This window comes from Eptesicus fuscus, chromosome 9, assembly GCF_027574615.1.
Source record: "Eptesicus fuscus isolate TK198812 chromosome 9, DD_ASM_mEF_20220401, whole genome shotgun sequence".
NCBI lineage: Eukaryota > Metazoa > Chordata > Mammalia > Chiroptera > Vespertilionidae > Eptesicus > Eptesicus fuscus.
The window spans coordinates 71700516-71722244 of record NC_072481.1 but is presented as its reverse complement, the minus strand read 5'-3'; the positions used below and the strand labels follow the sequence as shown (position 1 = coordinate 71722244).

Sequence of the window (21729 nt, the reverse complement as noted above, 5' to 3'; positions counted from 1 at the left end):
TCTCAGTTTGGAATTGCAGCTTTCTCAGGCCTGCTAAGTCAACACTTGTTCTTCTGCCCTTCAGCTTGTAAAATGTTGCTTTTGGCTCCATTCATTGGTGTTCTATCAGTTCTTTGGGCTTAACTGTATTTCAGTGGGGTTTCAGAGAAAAAAAAATTAGGTATAAATGTTAGACCTGTCACATTAGCCCAGGAAACTATTAATATCTCTATAATCACATTAACCTTTTGCACTCGGATGTCGAGTCTGACTCGACACGGTTAGCATCGGTAGCCGCTCGTATGTCGAATGTTTCCAAAAAAATCCAAATAAATAAGTTTGTATGAAAAGAAACGCCAGATTTTTATTCTACTGCCGCGCTTTGTAAAATCTGGGGTATTTAAAAAGTTAAGTCCCGAGTAGAATAAAGGAATCGAGAAAAAAGAAGCGAGTGCAAGGGGTTAAAGATTCTCAGCTGAGAAATAAAAACTTATTACCCTTTGAATGACTGTAAATCTCAGTTAATCATCCTTTATCTCTTCCAGTCAGTCAGGAAAAGGAAATTAATGGGGTCCAATACTATTAGCTCTCAGTTTGTCTCAGGAATACTATGGGACCAAGATTTTAGTGTGGGAAACCATACTCAAATCTACAGTATGAGCGATCAGCCTTTATTTTACTCATATACCATGTAGGAAATCTGAAATTCCAAGAGGTTAAGTTACTTTCTTCAGATCCTGCATTGGTGGGGGTAGAAATTGATCTCAAAGCATTCCCTCTCTGCAGGGGAAACTGGATAAGCAGGTGCCCACCTCACCACAGATAGTATGGGACATCAGCTAAGTAGAAGTACACAGTATTTTCCATCACTGAGGAAATATTGAAGTAAGTTATGGCATGGACAGATCAAGGTGGCATGCCCTTTGATGACAGAGGAATTTTTCCTTTTGACCTTATGATAATTCAAGTTGTATTTAAAAATTAGATAAATAAAATGTTGACATGTTCTCTCTTGTAAATCATATTATCTTACGTTAATCTTCAGTCTGATGTAAGTAAAACACACGGACCCTATGGAATTTTGTTCTCTGTTTCCCCCATACCAGTAAAACTCAAGAGTATAAGATTTTCCTAATTAACTTGACTTACATTGTGTATCATCCTGGGTTTGTTTCAGTAAAACAGCTGAAGATCATGCATGCTAACTTTGGGGCAGTAATGAATGTAAAGTTTAGACTTTTATTGATTATCAGTTAACTCATTTTAAATAAAGCTATGATTTATGGTGATTATGTCATATTCACTTTATAGATCACATCTGTAGCATTTAGAATTTAAGCCTTATTCATGTTAAATGAATTTAGTAGCTATTCAGTAAATTATTAATGGAGGGGAGTGGAGACAGAATGGTATTTCTAATGTAATTTTATTTCTTTAGCTCCCAGAACCATTTGTTTTATTCCGATTGTACAAGGAATTTATAGACCTTGCAAAAGAGATCCAACATGTAAATGAAGAACAAGAGACAAAAAAGGATAGCCTTGAGGACAAAAAATGGCCAACTACATGTATAGAAATCAACCGAATTCTTCTAAAAAGCAAGGACCTTCTAAGACAGTTGCCAGTATCAAATTTTAACAGTCTTCATTACCTCATAGTACATCTTAAACGGTAAGAACTTTGCATAAGAAAAGTGTTCAGTAGTGGATAGATAATTGGTGACTTTTTGTTTTTGTTCTTTAAAAAATTGTGGTAAAGTCCACAGTGTAAATTTACCATCTTAATCATTTTAAGTATACAGTTCAGTACTATTAAGTACATTCACATTGTTGTGCTATTGTATTTCTTCTTCTTTTTATTTATTGATTTTAGAGAGAGAAAGAAAGCAAGAGAGAGAGACAGAGAGAAAAACATTAATTGGTGGTTCCACTTATTTATGCATTCAATCCCTGGTGAGGACATACTAGTTAGTATACAAGAATCATAAATTCTTATATACTAGTATGTCCTCACCAGGGATTGAACCCACAATCTTGGTGTCGTATTGTGATACTTTTCTAACCAACTGAGCTACCCTGCCAGGGCTGTGCTATTGTTTTTTAAATGAGCATTTCATTTCTAATATGTGTTAGAGGAAAGGAGATAATGAATGTATTCATACAGCCAACATATTTTCCTCAGATGCATCCAATGTGCCAGGGTCTGGTTGGGAAAACAAGAATGAAAACATAATGTTTTTGCCACCTGTTGTGCTTGTCAATTTGGGAGGCATACAAGTGCAGTACAGCATCATTTATGTTATGGAGCTATGCACAGCATGCAGAGGAAGATGGCGGAGGGTAGGTCATGAATCAGAGAAGGAAGCCCTGAGCCAGACTTGAGGAATTAAATAGTGACTTGGTGGCAGAGAATGTACAGAAGAGCATTCCTGGCAGAAGGTAACAGACACAGAGACATAGGAGATCATTCTGCATTTGGGAAGTATAAGCAGTTTGATTAGGTTAGTATATAATAAGCACTAGCGCAAGTGAGCTAGATAGAGGCCTGGTAAAGAAAATCTTACATACCTAGCAGATGAGTTGACTATCTTCCTCTGTACTCACTAAAGAATTTTGAGCCAGGAATTTGATATGCTCAGATTTGCCTATTAGATCTTTCAGGAAGCAATATGGAGAATGGTTTGGAGGGGAGGCCTTTTACTGCAATTCAGATTTCCTTGAATAGTCAGAGAAAGAAGGTAATAAGAGTTTGAAGTAAGGCCAGAGCAGTGGGAGTGACAGTAGAGCAGAGAGATCTTTAGGAAGTAGAATGAGCTAGGCGTGAAGACTAGCTGTGGACAATATGAGCAAATTTGACCATGATGTTTACATTTCCAGCCTGAGGACCTGCAGCTTTTAGGGGTATTTTTTTTTTTTTTTTCATTTCTGCTAGTAAAACTCTAGTAGTTCCTTCTTACTTAAATTTTATCCTGACACTATGAAACTCAACTTAGTGTGTGGTCAACATTTAATTAAATAATTTTTTTTTCTTAGACTTCTATAGCCTGTTTTTTCTCCATCCTTCCAAACCCATAGTTAATTACTATCGAGGAAGTCTAATATGCAAATCTCACACAGTTTTATGTGTTCTATTCCACAGGGTTGTAGATCATGCAGAAGAAAACAAGATGAACTCCAAAAACTTGGGGTTGATCTTTGGACCAAGTCTTATTAGGCCAAGGCCCACAACTGCTCCTATCACCATCTCTTCTCTTGCTGAATACTCAAATCAAGCACGGTTGGTAGAGTTCCTCATTGCTTATTCCCAGAAGATCTTTGATGGATCCCTACAGCCACAAGATGTAGTTGTGTGTAGTACAGGTGGTGTTGCACCTCAAGTGAACCAAGGCTGTCTTCTGAAGCCTCTCTTATCACCAGAAGAAAGAGACCCAGAACATTTCATGAAGTCACTATTTTTCTCTTCAAAGGAAGTGAGTTTTGACCTTTATGGAATTGTGTTAGAACTTTATAGTATTTATATTAATTTATAAATCTTTGAACTTTTTGTTTATTGTGAGGTTGTTTTGCTTTTTCATGTTTAAAAACTCTTTCTCATCAACAGGACATCCATACTGCAGATAATGAAAACAAAATTCTAGAAACATCTGCATCAATTGAGGAATCAGAACAAAAGCAGAATGCATTAGAAAAATGTGATGTGTGTCTCATTGGTGAGTGGCCATGTAAAATACATGTTTACTGACTTAAAACTATGTCAATAAGTCATGAATAAAAGTCAAGGTGAGTGGACGTGAGAGAATTCAGAGAATGAAGCTTCTTCAGTTAATGGATCTTGCTAGCCATGAAGGAAGTTATCTGTCAGTGTACCTCACTTTTAAATGAATACCATTCTTCATAATAGTCTTTCTTATAAAAAGATACCTTCGAGTTCATAGGTGGTTTTTTTATTTGTTTGTTTTTTATTTTTTGTTTTTCTCTTTGTGAATTTATTTTTCCCATCAACTACAGTCATGGCAGAAAATGTATTGATAGTATGATAGCTCATTAGCATCTCTGTTACTAAAGATCATTGTATTGATCTAACTGCTCATAAGGAATCAACTAGACTCCTAAAATTTAAAAAATTTAGACTCCTAAAACTCCTAAGTTTTTTTTCAAATGTATTACCTGTCACTTGCCTTTAGCATATTAAGCACACAAATGTGTATGTCTTTTTATTTCCTGGACTACAGTCATTTTATTCACTGTGGGATAATTTTATTTGCAGTGATTGGTAACTATCAAGCTTGTGGAAAGGCTTCCATTTATTACTGTAATTCTGTACATCACTAGAGCTAAATTCCAGTTTTTAAAAATTTAGCCATATGTGTTAAATTGGATGTATAATCAAGTAGCATTGACATAGCCTGACTGGGCACCTTCCTCTCTGTGATAGGCACTGTGCTTATTGTTTGGTTTCATTTATCTGACTTAATCTTCATGACAGTGCTATAAAGGAAGTACATTAGCTCCACTCAACTATAGTTTAAAAGTGCGAGAGAGTGAAATCATACCAAAGGTCATGTCCCTAATAAATTGTTCAGTCCGTATTTGAATCTATGTTTGTGTTTATTTTACTATCCCACGATCTAGGACTCCCAATTAGAATAATTACAATAATAAATGTAATTTGTGAGTGCTTATTGTATACCAGAAAATTCTGAGCACTTTTCATGATTAGACATTCAGGTCATCCATCAGCATAAATGCAGTTATGAGTATCTTGACACTGAGGTACAGTGAGATTGCCTTGCCCAGTGCAGAAGTCGTAGAGCTGAGCTAACCCCAGCAACTGGGGTTTGGAGTATGTGCTCTTATCCATTAGGCTATGAGCTTTCCCTTCAGAACTTAAGAATATACTTCAATGGGTATCTACAGCACCACCACAATAAGTCAGGTCCCGTACAGTGGTCTGTAAATGTGGTGCTGGGAAACAGCGGAGTGTTGCTTGGAAGCCCAGGGAAGAGAGGTTGTCAATCCTAGCTAAGGAAGGAAGGTCAATGAGGTGTCAGTTGACAGTGATTCTGATGGGCACCTGTCAGCAGACCGCTGCCCAAAAGAGGAGTATGAGCAGAGGACTGAAATTGTCCAGAAATTGAATTTTTTTAGGGAAGATGCAGTATAAAGGAAAAGGGTTTAAAGGAAGTCAGGGTTCTAGTTTGAGAAAACATGGGCCATGGGTCCAGACTTGATAGGAAAGAGAAGAAAGTAAGTCTAGGAGTAAACAGTAAATGGAGTGAATGACATTTTTTCCTTAAACCTATTGAACCTTAATTGGACAGGATTAATATTATAAGTCCATTTATTAACTGATCAGATTGAAAGACATCTAAAGCATTTCATATACTATGCTCTCGATGTGGGTTGAGTGTAACTGAAAAGCAGATTTAGGGAGTTGGCAAAAGTGTTGGGATTCAAGGGCACACCTGTATGTGGCTGGCCTGTAAATTGGTGTAATTTTTCTGAGGTGAATTTACCAATGTCTGCCTATTGAAATCATGACAACCCTTTGACCCAGCAACTGCTTGTTTGTCATCTCATGGTGCATAAAAAGAAGTACTTCAGCAAGTATTTTATTGTTTATTTGTGTGTTTTTTACTAGCCTACAATGGATTTTGTAGCTGTTTATTATATTGATTTAAGTAAATACAAAATTCTAACATTTTTATTCAGAGTATACCTTTAAACTCCTCTGCATAGATAACTAAGAATAACAGAAAAATATGTAAGACCTTTGTTGTTTTGAGAGCATGTTCCTCTTGTTAACCAAGAGCCAGGAAGTTTGATTTTTAAATAAATCTGTTCCTTTTCAGACAACAAAGTGTGTTTGCATGTTGACCAAGAGCTTGAATCAGCATCACAAAAGACGGAAGATGTTTGTAAAACCTCCAAGCCATTTTCTCTAAAGTCCAATAGGGAAACAAACAGTGTTGTTGAGAGGTATACTCCAAGGACCAAGATTAGACCTGTAAGTTTGCCTGTTGAGAGACAGCTTCTCCTTGCAAGCCCTCCTCATGAGAGAAACGGCAGAAATATGGGAAATGTAAATTCAGACAAGCTTTGCAAGAATTCTGCCTTTGAAGGAGTTAATAGAAAAGACACCCCTCCCATTTGTTTCAAATTTGATGGCTTTCACCAGCAAACTCTACAAAAAACAGGGGAGAAACAGTATGAACAAAAAGACCTCAGTGCAAAGACTGCAATGATTGTGCCCAATGCACTCCAAGAAGGAGTGATGAGGAGCATCAGGGCTGGTGGGGACCATCCAGGCAATGCCGCCCAGCCTAGTAAGCCATCCGCTGAAACAGCAAGACAGGTGTTGGAGAGACAGTCCTCGGACTCCTGCCCTCCCGCTTTTGTCAGAGCCCCCAGAACACTGCAGCCCCAGCACTGGACAACCTTTTATAAACCACATGCTCCCACTGCCAGCGTGAGAGGGGTTGAGGAGAAACCTGCAGCATCCTCCCCAGCAGTGTCTCCTGGTGTAGCTCACGCTCCTCGGGGCCATATGCTGAAATCAGTTCCAGACTCAGAAAACACACCAGCTTGTCCCATGCAGCCGACAAGTAAGCCTAAAGAGAACTCTCAGGAGCATGACCTGCCCGGTGTGCACCCAACATGTCAGAGGCCGAGGCTTAAACGAATGCAACAATTTGAAGACCTTGAAGATGAAACCCCACAGTTTGTGTAGCATTGTCTTTTTTAGTTGTTTTGTTTTGTGGTATTGTGTTTGTTTTGTGAAAGTTTTTGACAGGGCCCCTTGTGTATAGGATTGCCAAATTGTGGATTTCGCTTTTTGTCATTGTATTGTGTTATCCTGTGTTGGTTGTATCGAATGGTAGAATGTTTTGATAGGGCCACCTCTGTGTCTCACTGGAATTATCTGTATTTTTTTGAAGTTTAGTTGATTTTCCCCATAAAATGGTCCATTTAAATGCATCCCTAATATATGATATAGTTCCCAACTAATAGCTGCAATTGGGAAGAATCAGCTTTATTTTTTTGAAATGAAACTATGTGCTTATTTATAAAAGAAATGTTTCTGAATGCAAGTGCCTGAAAGCTCTTTGTTTAGTATGATTGTTTTTTTAAAACACAATTTTATAGTGCATCTTTGACCATTGTGCTTTTTACGTTATGTATGCGACCTTTTATTTTTCAATTGGCAATTTACTTAACTTTTTAATATTTATGTAATGGCCAAAAGGCTTGCAAATATGCATATAATTGCATTTCAATTAATTGCCATATTTACAAGTGGTAGTTGAATTGTACAGAGAAAATGCACTTAAGCCAGTTCTAAATTATATAGTGCAGTGATGTCTTATTTGGCTTTAGATGGTTTTAATACACTTAATAATTTTTTACCTTTTGGCTTTGTTTTGCATAAAATTTTGTTGTTCAACATTCTGAACCTTTCGGTATATTATATAATGGTCCAAAACATGTTTTAAAATTTAATGCATTTCCTCTTGATATTGTCTGGGTTTAAAAACACAAACAAACATTTCTTTTGTATGAAATGTTCTTACTTATGAATAATTTTATGTACTTTTTCTACCTGGACTTATAACATTGACAATGTATGTTTCATCTGAATCGTGCAAAGATTTATTTAAGTTGATTCTAAGTATAGTTCAGTAAGCCTCATTGTTTGGAATTTGAGAGGAGGTGTAGATGACTGGATATATTTCATATATAAAATTCCGAGTTTTTAGAACTAGTGCAGTTCTGTTATTTTCTGGGTTTCGTCATTTTTCCTAAAATAGGATATAAAAGGGACAAAAAAATAAAATAGCCTCTTTTTGTATGTGTGAATTCAATTTGTAGTATATGCTTTTATATGACCATATTGTACATGATAAAAATACATATATATTAACCTGTTAAATTATTTCAAGTTCTTGTGACTTTTCTGAAATTGTTGCCTCTTAGGGGGTGAAACTTATAAGGCTTATTAACCATTGGCTTAGTGATCAACACTTGGGTTCATACATCCCGACTTATTACAACATGGAATGCATTTTATGGGAAGTTGTTACATAGTTTTATATAACAAACCCTTTGTGCTGGGGCCTTGTTTTTAGTCCTCATTGTATAAAATACAAAATAATTTTATGGCTATGAAAACCCTAAAAGACAGTAAGAGTCAAGAATTACTGAGCCATCTCTATGCCATGAACTCTGCTAAGTTCCTACATAAATTATTTCAAGTTCACAGCAGCCTATAATGGGTAGGAAGTATTTTATCAGTCCTGTGGTATAGACAAGGAAACTGATGCTCAGTGGTGTGCTCCAGGGGCTAGAGGTATAACCGTTGGGATCAAGTCTCAAACACAGGGCTGTCAGATTCTGATGGTCAGTGCTCTTAATGGCTGTGTAATTACTAAGTAATAAATCAGGCAGTGTTTAACAGTAGAAAATTCACCTTTTGGTGGCATTGAGTACATTCACATTGTTCTGTAACCATGATCGCTATCCATCTCCGGAACTTTCTCATCATCCCATACTGAAACTTAGAAAATACTTTTAAGCTGCTTCGTTTTTCTTTTACTATATTAAGACAACCCAGTGGAAGGGTATATAATCAAGTTGCCTCTTGTTTCTCCTCACTGTTAAACCTCACAAGTGAGAGTTTCACTTTGGGTTTTTCTTGCCTTTAGGGCTCTGGCATCTTGTCCAGCTTACACTGTTAATCTGTAGATGCTCTTTAGTTTTGTCGGGTATTAAGTATCTCCTGAGAGGATGTTTCTGTTTCTAGAGACCCACAATGCACTGTGCCCTGATACCCAGTTATGTGGCAATCATTCACAAGGAAGCTATTTTATGGCACATGGAAAGAATGTGAGCCAAGGAAAGGGCAGTAGTGGGGAGTCCCTTTAGAGCTGCCAGACCACCAGAAAGCTTTGTGGAAAGCATATTGTTCAAGTTTCCAGGAAGTCATTTGTGAAGGGTTGATGATAACTTCCCCAGATAGGCTTGTTTTACATGCTGAGAACTTTATTCAAATTTATGAGTACTTAAAATTACTTTGAGGGCACCTTAGGCAATGTATTTCTTTTGATACAGAGATGAGAGACTTGTTGCCTGGAGATCTCAGAATCAAATAGAATCATACCTCACTTCCTTGGGTGATTTAATTTAAAGATGGCACTGTGGGCACACTTCTCCAACTAACATTGTGTTACACACTTATTTGTACAAGTATAAAACTCACTTTAAATGGCAAGAATTGTATATTTTATGACAAATTATAGTCAACATAATTCTCTTGAGTTTTTTTCAGAGGCAGAAAATTGTTTTGGTGTGTTAAAATGTAGACAATTCAGTATCTGTGATTATAGTCATCTACAGTTTAGCAAAGTTGCTACATTCACAATAACTATGCAAAAGTCAGTTATATGTCTATATCACCAACTAACAGAAGACGCAAGTTTTTAGGTCTCTTAAAATCATAAAAATTTGAAATACCTAAAAATAAGCCTAACAAAATATATACAGTATCTTCATGGAAAAAATTTTAGACTATATCAAGAGGCATTTAAGGACATCTTAAATGAAATGCTTCATGATTTACATGGATTGGAAGACTCAACACTGAAGATGTTCAATTATCTTACATTTATTGACAGATTTCAGTGTAGTCCCATCCAATATAATTTTTGAACCATTTGGAAGTAAGCTGCAGACATTACTAAAAAATACTTTAGTAATATTTCCTCAAAACAAGGATATTCCTGCATAACCATACCATAGTATGACCATTAAAGTCAGAAGATTAATGTTGGCATATGAGATCTAATCCACAGACCACATTCAGATTTGCTGATTGTCCCGATAATGTTTCTCCAGCATCCCAGTCCAGGACCATATGGGGCACCTAGCTGTCCTCTCTCGTCTCCTATGGCTGCACTGGTCAATCTGGAACAGTCCTTTCTTTCATGACCTTGACACTTTTGAAGAGTATAGGCCAATTATTTTACAGAACGTCACTCAGTTTGGGTTTAGCTAATGTTTCCTCATGATTGGATTTGGGATATATATTTTTTGTCAGGAATATGATGGAAATGATGTTATATTCTCACTGTATCATGCCATGAGCTACACAATATCAAATTGTCCCATTCCTGGTAATGCTAGTTTGGATCACTTGGTTAGGATGGTGTCTATCATGTTTCTCCATTGTAAAGTTAGTGAAAAGAGTGTGGTGAGGAGTGTGTAAACTTCCTGTTTCTTACAAATTGTCACCAGTTAGAGTCCATTAACCCTTCTTGCTTGAATCAGTTATTACAATTCTGGTTGCCAAATGGTTTCTTATGCTTTGATTGATAGTCTACTGTACTAGTGGTCCTTTCTCCATTTGTTTTTTGCTTATTCATTTATGAGTATGGACTCATGGATTCCTACTATATTCAGTAAGCTACAATATATTACTGTCATTTATTTTTATACTTTTGCCAGGCTTGGTCTATGGGAATCTCTTCAAGCTCACTTCTATGTTCTTTTGACTTTCTGAGTTTTTCCTTATTTTTTGACACATGAAGGTATCCCAAGGATATCTTGTACTTTTTTTTGCCCCAGTCATTTTTCCAAGGAGCCGTGGTTCATTTCAAAGGAAATACTATATGGAAAATGAGCTGAGAAGTGCTCATTGCTACCGGAAAGTCATTGGTTTTAAGCCCTACTGGTGGACAGATCAAAGAAATACATGTATACATACACACATAAGACATACATATATATGTATTCCTGTACATAAATATATATGGAAAACCTTGAGTTTACATTAATACCTTCATTTCTAGGTTACTACTTCAGGGTTTAGTCTTTACATATTTGTAACTCCTTTCTCTCATAGTGAGAAACCTGGCTCCCATAATCTTAGATATAGTATTTGCTTACTCTTCCTTTATGTGTCAGCCTCCCAACAGTGCCAGCTGCTGTGTTGGTCCATCTAGCCCCACGCATGTCAAATAAGTCTACAACTATTGCTGTACTGGTCCTGACCACACTGATCCCTAACATACCTTGAAACCCTATCAACAAGGACGAGGCCCTGGTCACATGCCTGCCTCTCCCCACACCAGCTATAACCACTATTTTGAATTTTATGTTAATTACTAGGGTCCCAGTTCACGAATTCGTGCACCTTGATAGGAACTGTGGGCTGCGAGGCTGCGGTGGGCACAGGGGCGGGTCTCGGCCCATCCTCCACGCCCCTGCCTGGCCCCTCCTGCTGCAGCCCCTGGTTCCCTCTCTGCCGACAGCCCCACTCCTGCTGCTGCCGCTCCCGCACACTGACGGTGCCAGTCCCACTTGCACCCGCTGACGGCATGGAGCGATGGGGCCAGCACCAGCAGTGGGTACGAGCGGGGCCAGCGCTGTCAGCAGGTGTGAGCAGCAGCTGCTGCCCAGATCACCCCTCAGGAGCAGGGGGAGGTGAAGCCCTCAGGGGCAATTGGGGCCAGCAGCCACCACTCGCACCCACTGATGGCACCAAGCGATCAGGACCGGCACCAGGCACGGGCAGCAGGTGTGAGCGGCAACTCCTGTGCCAGTTGTGGGTGCGAGCGGGGCCCTTGCCGGCAGTGGGTGCAAGAGGTGGCTGCCGGCCCCCATTGCCCCTCAGGAGCAGGGGGATGTGGAGAAGCCCTAAAGGGTGATCGGGGCCAGCAGCCACCGCCCACACCCGTTGATGGCGTCGAACAATCGGGGCCAGTGCCGGGCACTGGCAACGTGTGCGAGCGCTGGGCGGACTGTAGCATGTGGGAGCAAAGAATTTTCAGTAACCACCAGAGGCTCACCCTGATGACAGCGACTGGCAGGCCCTGCCTTGGTCTGGCGCCCCTGCTCACCTGCTCCACCATCCCACTGCAGCCAACACCCACCATGTTCCATGCTCTGCCACCTGCTGCCGACACCTGCCATGTTCCGCGCGCCCCCTGGTGGTCAGTGCACGTCATAGTGACCGGTTGTTCTGCTGTTCCATCTATTTGCATATTAGTGTTTAATATATATAGATTCCCTGGCTGTTTTTTTTTTTTAATTTGCTACCTAGGTATTATTTGCTTGTTTTTTTAACCTTTTACAAGTGAAATAATTGTTTGATTCTTTTATGGCTTGCTTCTTCAACATATTTTCGAGATTAAACCATATAGATGTTTGTAGCTACAAACATCTTTTTCCTTCCCCCCACTCCCTTTTTTTTTAACTACAGTGGAGTATTCCTGTTGTAAATATACTCATCCCACTGTTGATAAGACATTTAAGTTGCTTCCAGTTTTTGTGGGTTTTTTACCCCACTATGAATAATGCTGCTTTGAAAACTTAATTTTTACTTCAGTTTTTATTTAAACAAACTTGCTTTGTGGTTGCCATCTAATTTAATCTTCACAAAATAGGGTATTCTTAACGGTCTTTTTCAGATGAGCAAATAGACTTCAAAGAAGTTAAATATTTACTGTAAGTTATGTAGGTAATAAAGGGTGATGGGACTTGAACCCACATGTCTTTATTATAAATTTTGTCTTTAAATTCTGTTTATAAATTGTCTTTCTAAATTGTTGCATCATCTTTTTTTTTAAGACAGAAGCTGTCATAAATCCTGTACTTTCAGGCTAGAATTTTTTATTTCTAGTTGCTAGGATACTGAAGTTTAGGGTTGTCATATCCCAACTCAATGGTCATTTTTAGTGTGTGTGTATTAAAGCTTATTCACTTAGTTATAACTGTTGTATCTAAAATTGCCAAAGTTTTTCTGGGTTACAGCTGGTTTTGTAGGATAAACTTTGCTAATAATGAGAGAACAACAGAGCAGGTAACAGAATAACATTTACCCCTCCGCACTCTGTCTCAGAACAATGCTGTCCTGGAGAGCTGTTGAAGATTTTCAGCAGAGAGAGAATAGGGTTTGCATGAGATCTCTTAGCAATCCAGGTGAGAAATGGGCCCTCAATGAAGCCACTGTTTGTGGGGATGATGACCTACATTCCAATTTATTTTTAGAAACATAATTGACAGGGATTAGTGACCTGTGTGGTTGTGGTGAATGAAGGTTGAGGGTGGAATTGGGAAGGGTAGAGAAAGGTATGCTTAACCTGGAAGCCATGGACTTAATAGCTTTCTTCTAATGTCAAAGTGAAAACCAAAGATTAAACATCCTGCTTGCTCCTTCAGGCAGAATGAAGTCCCATGACTGAGGTGCATGGAGGCAGTTTTCATGTCAGTGTTCTCTAAGGAAGCAATTTATGGTTAGAACTTCCTTCAAATAACATGCATTGTCTTGTGATTTAGTGAGTTTCCAAAACTAAAAAAAAAAGTGTTCAAGACAAAAACTAAATACCTATCTACAAGGATTATTATTGGGGAGGAAATTGGGCTAGGTAATCTGTAAAGTCTTTCAAGCTCTTGATCCTGATTCTGTGACCTTGAATTTAAAGTGACTGAAATGTGTCTAGGTGCTAGAAATCCTAAAAGCATTGCATTAAGCAATTTCAGTGTTTTCATTTTGTCACTTATTAATGTCAGCACATCTAGAAAACATGGTTGAAGTGCTAGGGGGTGAGGACTGTCAGCTCAAAGTTCTATAAAGAGTAAAAATATCCTTCAGAAATGAAGGTGAACTATAGATGTTTTTGACAAACAAAAAAAGAGAATTAGTCACTAGCAGGCCTGTAGATGGGTCATTAGGCACAGGGAAATGTCCCTAGATGGAAATATAGGAATGCAGAAAAGAATGAAGACCTCCAGAAAGGTGAGTGTAGATGAATATTGACTATTATAAAGCAACTAGAGGCCCCGTGCATGAATTCGTTCCCAGGTGGGGTCTGGCCAGCCCACCCCAATCAGGGCCGATCGGGCAGGGCAAGGGACTGAGGGTGGTTGGCCAGCTGGCCCGGCCCCCTGGTCGAACTCCCGGTTGAACTCCCGGTCAAAATCCTGGTCAAGGGGACAATTTGTATATTAGCCTTTTATTATATAGAATACTAGTAATATGGAGTCTGAAATTTATGTAGAGTTAAAATACATGACAACAATAATGGCAAAGGCAAAAGGAATGGAAGTATTATAAAGTTCTAGCATTTTCAAGGTAAATGTATTATATTTAAGATATGTGTTGTAATATCAAAAATAATAAGTTAAAAGAAAGGGAAATGAAATATTTGAGTAATCTGAAAGACAAGCAGAAGGAAAAAATAAAACAATGGGTCAAATAGAAAATAAATAGTTGGATAGTAGGTATAAAACCACCTAAGTCAATAATTACATAAAGTGAAAATGGACTAAATACTCCAAGCAATAAACTAATTATCAGACTGGGGAAGAAAACAAAATGTATCTACATCCTGTGTTCAAGAGACACATCTTAAAGTCACAAAAACTACAAGGATGGAAAAAGGTAAACCATGCAACTACTAATGAAAAATCTTATGTAGCTACACCGGTATCAGAGAAAACAGATTTTAAGTCAAGAAGCATTAGTAGAGATAGAGAGGGATATTCTAATACGTTTCAAATGTACAAGGCAAAATATACAACTAAAAGGAAAAATGGACGAATCCACAATTAGAAGCATTACTTTAACATAACTCTGAACAGACAAAACTGTAGTGAAAATATAAATCTGAAGAACACAGTTAACAAATTACCTAATTTACATACAGAGAACACTTGTCAGTGATGACAGAATTCATATTTCATTTAAGCTCATATTTAAAGTTGACCAAAACTGACAATAACCAGGCCATAAAGAAAGCCTCAAAACATTTCAGAGGATTGAAATAATTCAAATTATTCTCTCTGGCTTCAGGGAGATACTGCTAGAAATCAGTAACAAAAGATAACTAGAAAATCCTTAAGTACCTAGAAATTAAACAGAACACACTTCTAAATAATCCATGGATCAAAGAAGAAATAACAACAGACATTAGAAAATATTTTAAACTGAATGATAATGAAGACATGCCATATTGAAAGTTTTGTGCTGCCACTAAAGCAATGTTTAGAGAGAAATTTATAACCTTAACTACATTTACCATGAAAGTCAAAAGTTTAAAATCAATCAAGCTTCATTTCAAGAAACAAAAACAGTAAATTAAAACCAAAAAATGTAGGAAGAAGAAAACAAAACAAAACAAAGTGGATAGCAGTGATATAGAAAACAAAGCTAAAGAAAAACAATAAAGTTAAATGCTGGTTCTTTGAAAAGATTATAAAAATTGATAAACCTCCAGTAAGAAGTCAATAAAAAAGAAAAATAATATCTGGAATGAAAAAGAGTATTATAGACTCTACAAACATTTTTAAAAAGTGATATGATAAACAACTGAATATCAATTTTAAAATTTGAATAAGGACAAATTCCTCAAAAATTAAATTGACAAATAGGAAATCTGGAGAGTCTTCTTCTATTAGTGGAAATTGAATCAGTTATTAAAAGCCTTCCCACAAAGAAAAGTAAGACCTCACCAGTGAATTCTTTCAAACATTTAATGGAGAAATTACTCCAACTTTATATAAATTCTTCCAGGCTACAGAAAAAGGCCATTGTTCCAAACAATCTGTGTTCATCCTAAGCTTGATATCAAAACCTGGCCAGGACATCACAACATATCGAAAAGAAACTTGTAATAATCAAAAAGGATAATTATCACTACCACATGAAGTTAGTTCTCCATGTATGCAAACGTGGTTTAATTAATATTTGAAAAAGCAACACATTTGCCACATTTTTAAAGGGAGAAAAATATAGTTATCTCAATAAGATGCAAGTTAAAAAAGAAGGATTTGATGAAATTCAATAGCCATTTTTGATTTAAAAAACAACAACCCAATGCTTAGTAAACTATTAATAGGACTTCCCTAAACTGATAGAACTTCAGTCTACTACAGACAGATTGTAGTAAAATATTGACGTTTTGCCCAGAGATCAGGAACAACACAGGGATACATACAAATCACTGCGTCTATTCAACATTGTGCTAGAGATTCTAGCCATACAAAAAGGCAAGAAAAAAAAAATGAAAGGCATGAGGATTTTTGAAAAGGAGGAAATAAAAGTCATATGTTTGCAAATGATACAATTATGTACATAAAAATGCAAATGAATTTACCAACTGTTAGAATTAGTTGGACAGGATGAATGCTATAGTCCATTTATTAGTTGATCAGATATGAGAGACATCTAAGACAGTTCATATTCTATGCTTTCACTGCGGGTTGAGTGTAACTGAAAAGCAGATTGAGTTGGAAAAGCCTTGGGATTCAGGGCACAGCTACATTAGGTTGGCCTGTAAATTGTGAAACTTTTCAGAAGCTAATTTACCAAGGTAATGTGAAATTTACAATGTGACAATGTAATTTGACCCAGCAATTTCACTCCTATGAATTTGTGTTAGGGAAATACTTGCTGAAGTTTTCATAAAAGGAAATTCACAGAAGCAAGTTTTTACATTAACAGTGTGGTTTGTAAGTGTTTATTATATTAATTTTAATACACACACATATATAATTTTATTCAAAGTGTACCTTCAATACTTTAATATAATTTAGGGATAACTATTTCTATTGAGTAGGTAAGAGTTCTTGTCTGCTAAGCAGGAAGAAGTATTCACTAATACCTACATATCTTTTAAATATATTTTTATTGATTTTTTACAGAGAGGAAGGGTGAGGGATAGAGAGTTAGAAACATCGATGAGAGAGAAGCATTGATCAGCTGCCTCCTGCACACCCCCCACTGGGGATGTGCCCACAACCAAGGTACATGCCCTTGACTGGAATAGAACCTGGAACCCGTCAGTCCCCAGGCCGATGCTCTATCCACTGAGCCAAACCAGCTAGGGCATAATACCTACATATCTTTTAAAGTGAGAATAACTTGTTTAATGAAATCATGTCATTTCCCTACTTTTCTGAGGGTGAGTCTGTCAACTCAGGCTTTTTTATCAAGTGCCACACAAGCTTGATTTTGATATCGTTTGGTTTTCCTCTGACATCATATACCTGCTTATAGACCAAGAGCTCAAAACATCATTCCTCTCTCAAAATGAAACATGTCCGAGAGCCTCCTAATACACTCCCTCTGAAACCTGACTCGCCCTGCAACTCTGCCTGGAGATAGCCTGCTTCACGTGGCAGAAACGGGAGATGTAAGTGAAGACAAGTTTGGACGTGTTCTACAGACTCTGGACTATCACCGTCTTGCCCTTGGTGAAACTGTGCAAGGGAGGTTAAGTAACTTCCTTCTTCGGGATGTGAACCGAGGCCAGACTGACTGCTAAGCTTGTGGTGGTTCTGCTCTCCCATGATGTGTGTATATTACAAGAAATGTTGGTCATCATCAGGTACTCTCCCAAGCACTTTGCATGTATCTCCAACGCAACAAACTGTAGTGAGGTCTCTATTGATTGACAAGGTTATACATCTATGAACTCAGTCAAACTTGGCTATTAATTAAATGCCCTTCAAGTTTAGTTTGTAAAAAGTTAATTCATTACTTTTTTTAAAAAAAAAAAAACACCACACATCAGGTTTTTCACCTTGGACCAAGATGTTCTTAAAAAATAATCAGCAAATATCTAGATCTTGCTCAGCTTCAAATTCTTGAACTGCTCTCAATTCATTGCAGCCCACAATTCGGTGACATTCGATAAGCCTCCTGAGTGACTTCTGAGCACATATATATCATACGTTCGTGTTTTGAAACTTATAAACACAACATGCTGATTGTAAAGTTCCACTGATTTTTTTTCCTCCTGTAAAATGGTCTCTTTTAATCCATCTTCAATAAAATGAAGTTGTAAAACTGATAAATTCAGTAAGAAGCAGTTTTCCTTTTTAGTAAAACTAAGTGCTTACTTATAGAAATAATTTTCTGATTGCAGTGGTTAAAAAAACTCTCCAGCCCTAACTGGGTTGGCTCAGTGGATAGAGCATCGGCCTGCAGACTCAAGGGTCCCAGGTTCAATTCTGGTCAGGGGCATGTACCTTGGTTGCAGGCACATACCCAGTAGGGAGTGTGCAGGAGGCAGCTGATCGATGTTTCTTTCTCATTGATGTTTCTAATTCTCTATCTCTCTCCCTTCCTCTCTGTAAAAAGTCAATAAAATATATTTTTAAAAAATCCAAACTCTCCAGTATAAAGTAGTTGTAAAAGAGAGGACAAATTGTTTTTTTAACAGTTGTCCCCTGTTAAACATAAACTTTTATGTTCCAAATGACAATGGGAGCTCAATTTTCTAACATTTTTCTGTAGCAGCCAAAGCATTTTAATTTTTACCAGTGGCAGTCATCTGGACTTCACAGATACCCTTAATCCTGTTTCTGAATCATGTGGTTTAGTTAAATCTTATTACTTGGATTTTAGAATATGTTGATAGTTTGTCTTTCATCGCTTGGTCTTAGGTATATTTAAATTTTAAATTTCCAATCAAATTCAGTGCTGGAAACTTAAGTATTTTATATAATGGTGGGGGAAAAAAGCTCAAAACTGAATTACAGATTAAAAACTCAAAGTGTATTCACTTATATGTGGAACCTAAAAAACAAAACAAATGAAAAACAAAATGAAACAGAAACAAACTCATAGATACAGAGAACAAACTGATGGTTGCCATAGGGGAGGGGGTGGGGGGGGATAGAGGAAGAGAATTAAGAGCTACAAGCTGCCAGTTATAAAATAAGTCACAGGAATTAAAATACATAGGAATAGAGTCAATATCATAATAACTATGTGTTATGACAGATGTTACTAGACTTATTGTGATGATCACTTTGTAAGGAATATAAATATTGAATCACTATGTTATATACCCAAAACTAATAGAATATTGTAAGTCAACTATAATTAAAACTAAATTTTAAAAAATTAAAGTGTACATACTAGTACAACAAAGAGGAAATGTTGGAAGAGGGATGAACTATTAGGGTTTTCCAACAACTGTCCTAGCCAGTTTGGCTCAGTTGATAGAGCATCGATCCATGGACTAACGGGTCCTGGGTTCAATTTCAGTCAAGGGCACATGCCTGGGTTGCGGGCTCAATCCCCAGTGCTGGCCGGGGTGCATGTGAGAGACAACTAATTGTTGTGTCACTCTCACATCGATCTCTCTCTCTCTCTCTCTCTCTCTCTCTCTCTCTCTCTCTCTCCCCCCCCCACCCACCTCCATTCCACTCTCTCTAAAAATCACTGGAAAAATATCCTCAGGTGAGGATTAACAAAACAAAACAAAACAAAAACTGTCAACAACTGAAAGATGCATATAAAATAAATATGATACAGTTTTAAGCTTTCTCATAATTAGGTAAAACATTTAAAATTTTGAATATATTTATATCAAATATATCTAAATATATAATTATATATCTTCATAGGTGAGCAGTGCACAAATTGTTAACTAGCTAGTACAGAGAACAGACTAAATCTGTTTCTGAGTAGTTGAACGAGTCACGTTATTTAGAGTATGATATATGGTTCGGAGCAGGGGCAGCAAGCTATGGCCCACATACCGCATTGACCCACCACCTGCTTTTGTAAATAAGTTGTATTGGAACACAGTCATGCCCCGTCATTTATGTAGTGTCTGTGCCTGCTTTCCTGCTACAACATCAGAGTTGAGTAGGTGGGACAGAGACCCTACAGCCTGCAAAGCCTAAAATATTTATTATCTGTCCCTTTACAGAAAAAAAAGTTTACTGAGCCCTGGATCTGATGAATGGGTCAGACTGTGAGCTAAATATTTCCTTGCTGTTCCAATAAGTGTTTGTTTTACGTACAGGAATTCTCTCTTCTGGGTTTTGACTGATGCATCTAAAATAGAATATAAGACAGGCCAAAATAATCTAAATGTCCACATTGCATTTAAATTTATCTGTAGAACCTGTTTTCTATGACTCTGTTATAGCTGCTAAATTCTATCTAATAAAAGAGTAATATGCAGATTGACCATCACTCCAACACACAAGATCAAGATAGCTGCCCCCATGTGGTCAAAGATCCTGCCCCCATGTGGACACAAGATGGCCACCACAAGATGGCCAGCAGGGTAGGGCATTTGGGAGGGACCAGGCCTGCAAGGGAGGGCAGTTGGGGGCAATCAAGCCTGCAGGGGAGGGCAGTTAGGGGTGACCAGGTTGGCAGAGGAGGGAAGTTGGGGGCAAACAGGCTGGCAGGGAAGCAGTTAGACATCAATCAGGCTCTCAGGGCAGTGGTTAGGGGGTGATCAGGCTGGCAGGCAGAAGTGGTTAGGGGCAATCAGGAAGGCAGGCAGGTGAGCAGTTGGGAGCCAGCAGTCCTGGATTGTGAGAGGGATCCCAGATTGGAGAGGGTGCAGGCTAGGCTGAGGGACACCCCCCCACCCCCGTGCATGAATTTCATGCACCGGGCCTCTAGTGTATATATAAACTCAATTTTTGTAACCTATTTTCAGGACTCATAGCTCCTCTAAAATCATGGTCTCTTAGACTTTATTCAGGTCTGTGGGCCATACCGTCAGGTTTCAATATTTTCAATCACTTCTTTGGCTGTAAGATGAGTACATTTTTTCAAGGGAAGTTCTAAATGGCATAAGAATTCAAGGTTAAATCAATAGCACGCTCTGTTTGCCCTGGAGCCTTGGTTTCAATTTTCACCCTGTAAGACGTAAAAGAATCATATCACTTTGGGGAACCCAGAAAGAAAATCAAGGTAGCTAACATTTATGAGCCTCTGTTATTTGCAAGCCACTACTAGGTACTCTGCATACATTCTCTAACTTCTTCCACACAAGCTGAAGAAATAGGTTAGTGTATCATCCCTGTTTCACAAACTAGGAAACTAAGTCTTCATTGAGACACTTGTCCAAGATCACACAACCAGCATTGACAGAAGCAGGACTCACACATAGAACTGGCAGATTAGAGAGTCGGGACTCTTCATCTTACTATGAAATAACTAGTGGCTGCTGGCTGCCTGCCAGGTACTCCCTCCCTTCCCCTGGCAGGCCCCGCTCCCTGGTCGAACTCCCGGACGAACTCCCGGTGGAGGGGACAATTTGTATACAACGCTTTTATTATGTGGGATAGGTGTTAGTGTTTATGCACTTTAAAATAGTTTTATAGATTGTTTAAGACAACCAAACTGGAGAACATAATGGAACTACCTGGTCAGTTGACATCTGTTTCTGTCACTGGTAAACATCAATGGGAGTGTCATTCCTTGCTGTCATTCCTTCCTTCCTGCCTAGTCCCTCTTTCCCATTCCCCAACACCCTCGGCCCCAGCCTGCATGCTTGGAGGTGAGTTGGGAAATCCTGCCTTCAGGGTCTCTGGCTTCTCATCCTACTGCTGATCCTCAGCCTGTAGACACAGGGCAGCTTCTGAAGACCATTAAACAGGAAAAGATGCTGCTATTTCCATTGTGGGAATCACAGATGGGCGGAGATCTGACTGGTGTAAACGGGCAATAGTGTGGAGTGGATGAGCCCACTGACTACCAGAAGTCCCTGTGGCTGGGGCACTGCACGGGCAGGTGAGAGACAGTGTCTGAGGGGTTGAGAACTCCTCTAGGTCATCTGGCGTTACGACTCAAAGACTCAGTTACAGAGATGGGAGGGCATTTTAAATGTTTCCTATAGTGCATATTGGGACAATGATTATTTATGAATACAGAGATGGATAAAGTATGTTTCCTGTGATGAATTTTCAATCTAGAGATCTCAAAAACAGAATTAAG

At 38.2% G+C, this 21729-nt stretch overlaps 1 protein-coding gene across 9 annotated transcripts in view; it reads left to right on the top strand.

Annotated features, from left to right (window-relative positions):
• The window catches only part of ARHGAP29 (Rho GTPase activating protein 29), an 82589-nt gene extending 74678 nt beyond the window's left edge, over positions 1-7911 (top strand). For all 9 annotated transcript variants that reach the window (XM_054721400.1, XM_054721399.1, XM_054721401.1 and 6 more), the window contains 4 exons: positions 1418-1650; positions 3118-3448; positions 3580-3688; positions 5831-7911. In XM_054721400.1, the coding sequence (XP_054577375.1) occupies positions 1418-1650; positions 3118-3448; positions 3580-3688; positions 5831-6708 (1551 nt within the window). In that variant the 3' untranslated portion in view covers positions 6709-7911. The remainder of the gene's footprint in view (positions 1-1417; positions 1651-3117; positions 3449-3579; positions 3689-5830) is intronic.
• The last annotated feature ends 13818 nt before the right edge of the window (positions 7912-21729 follow it).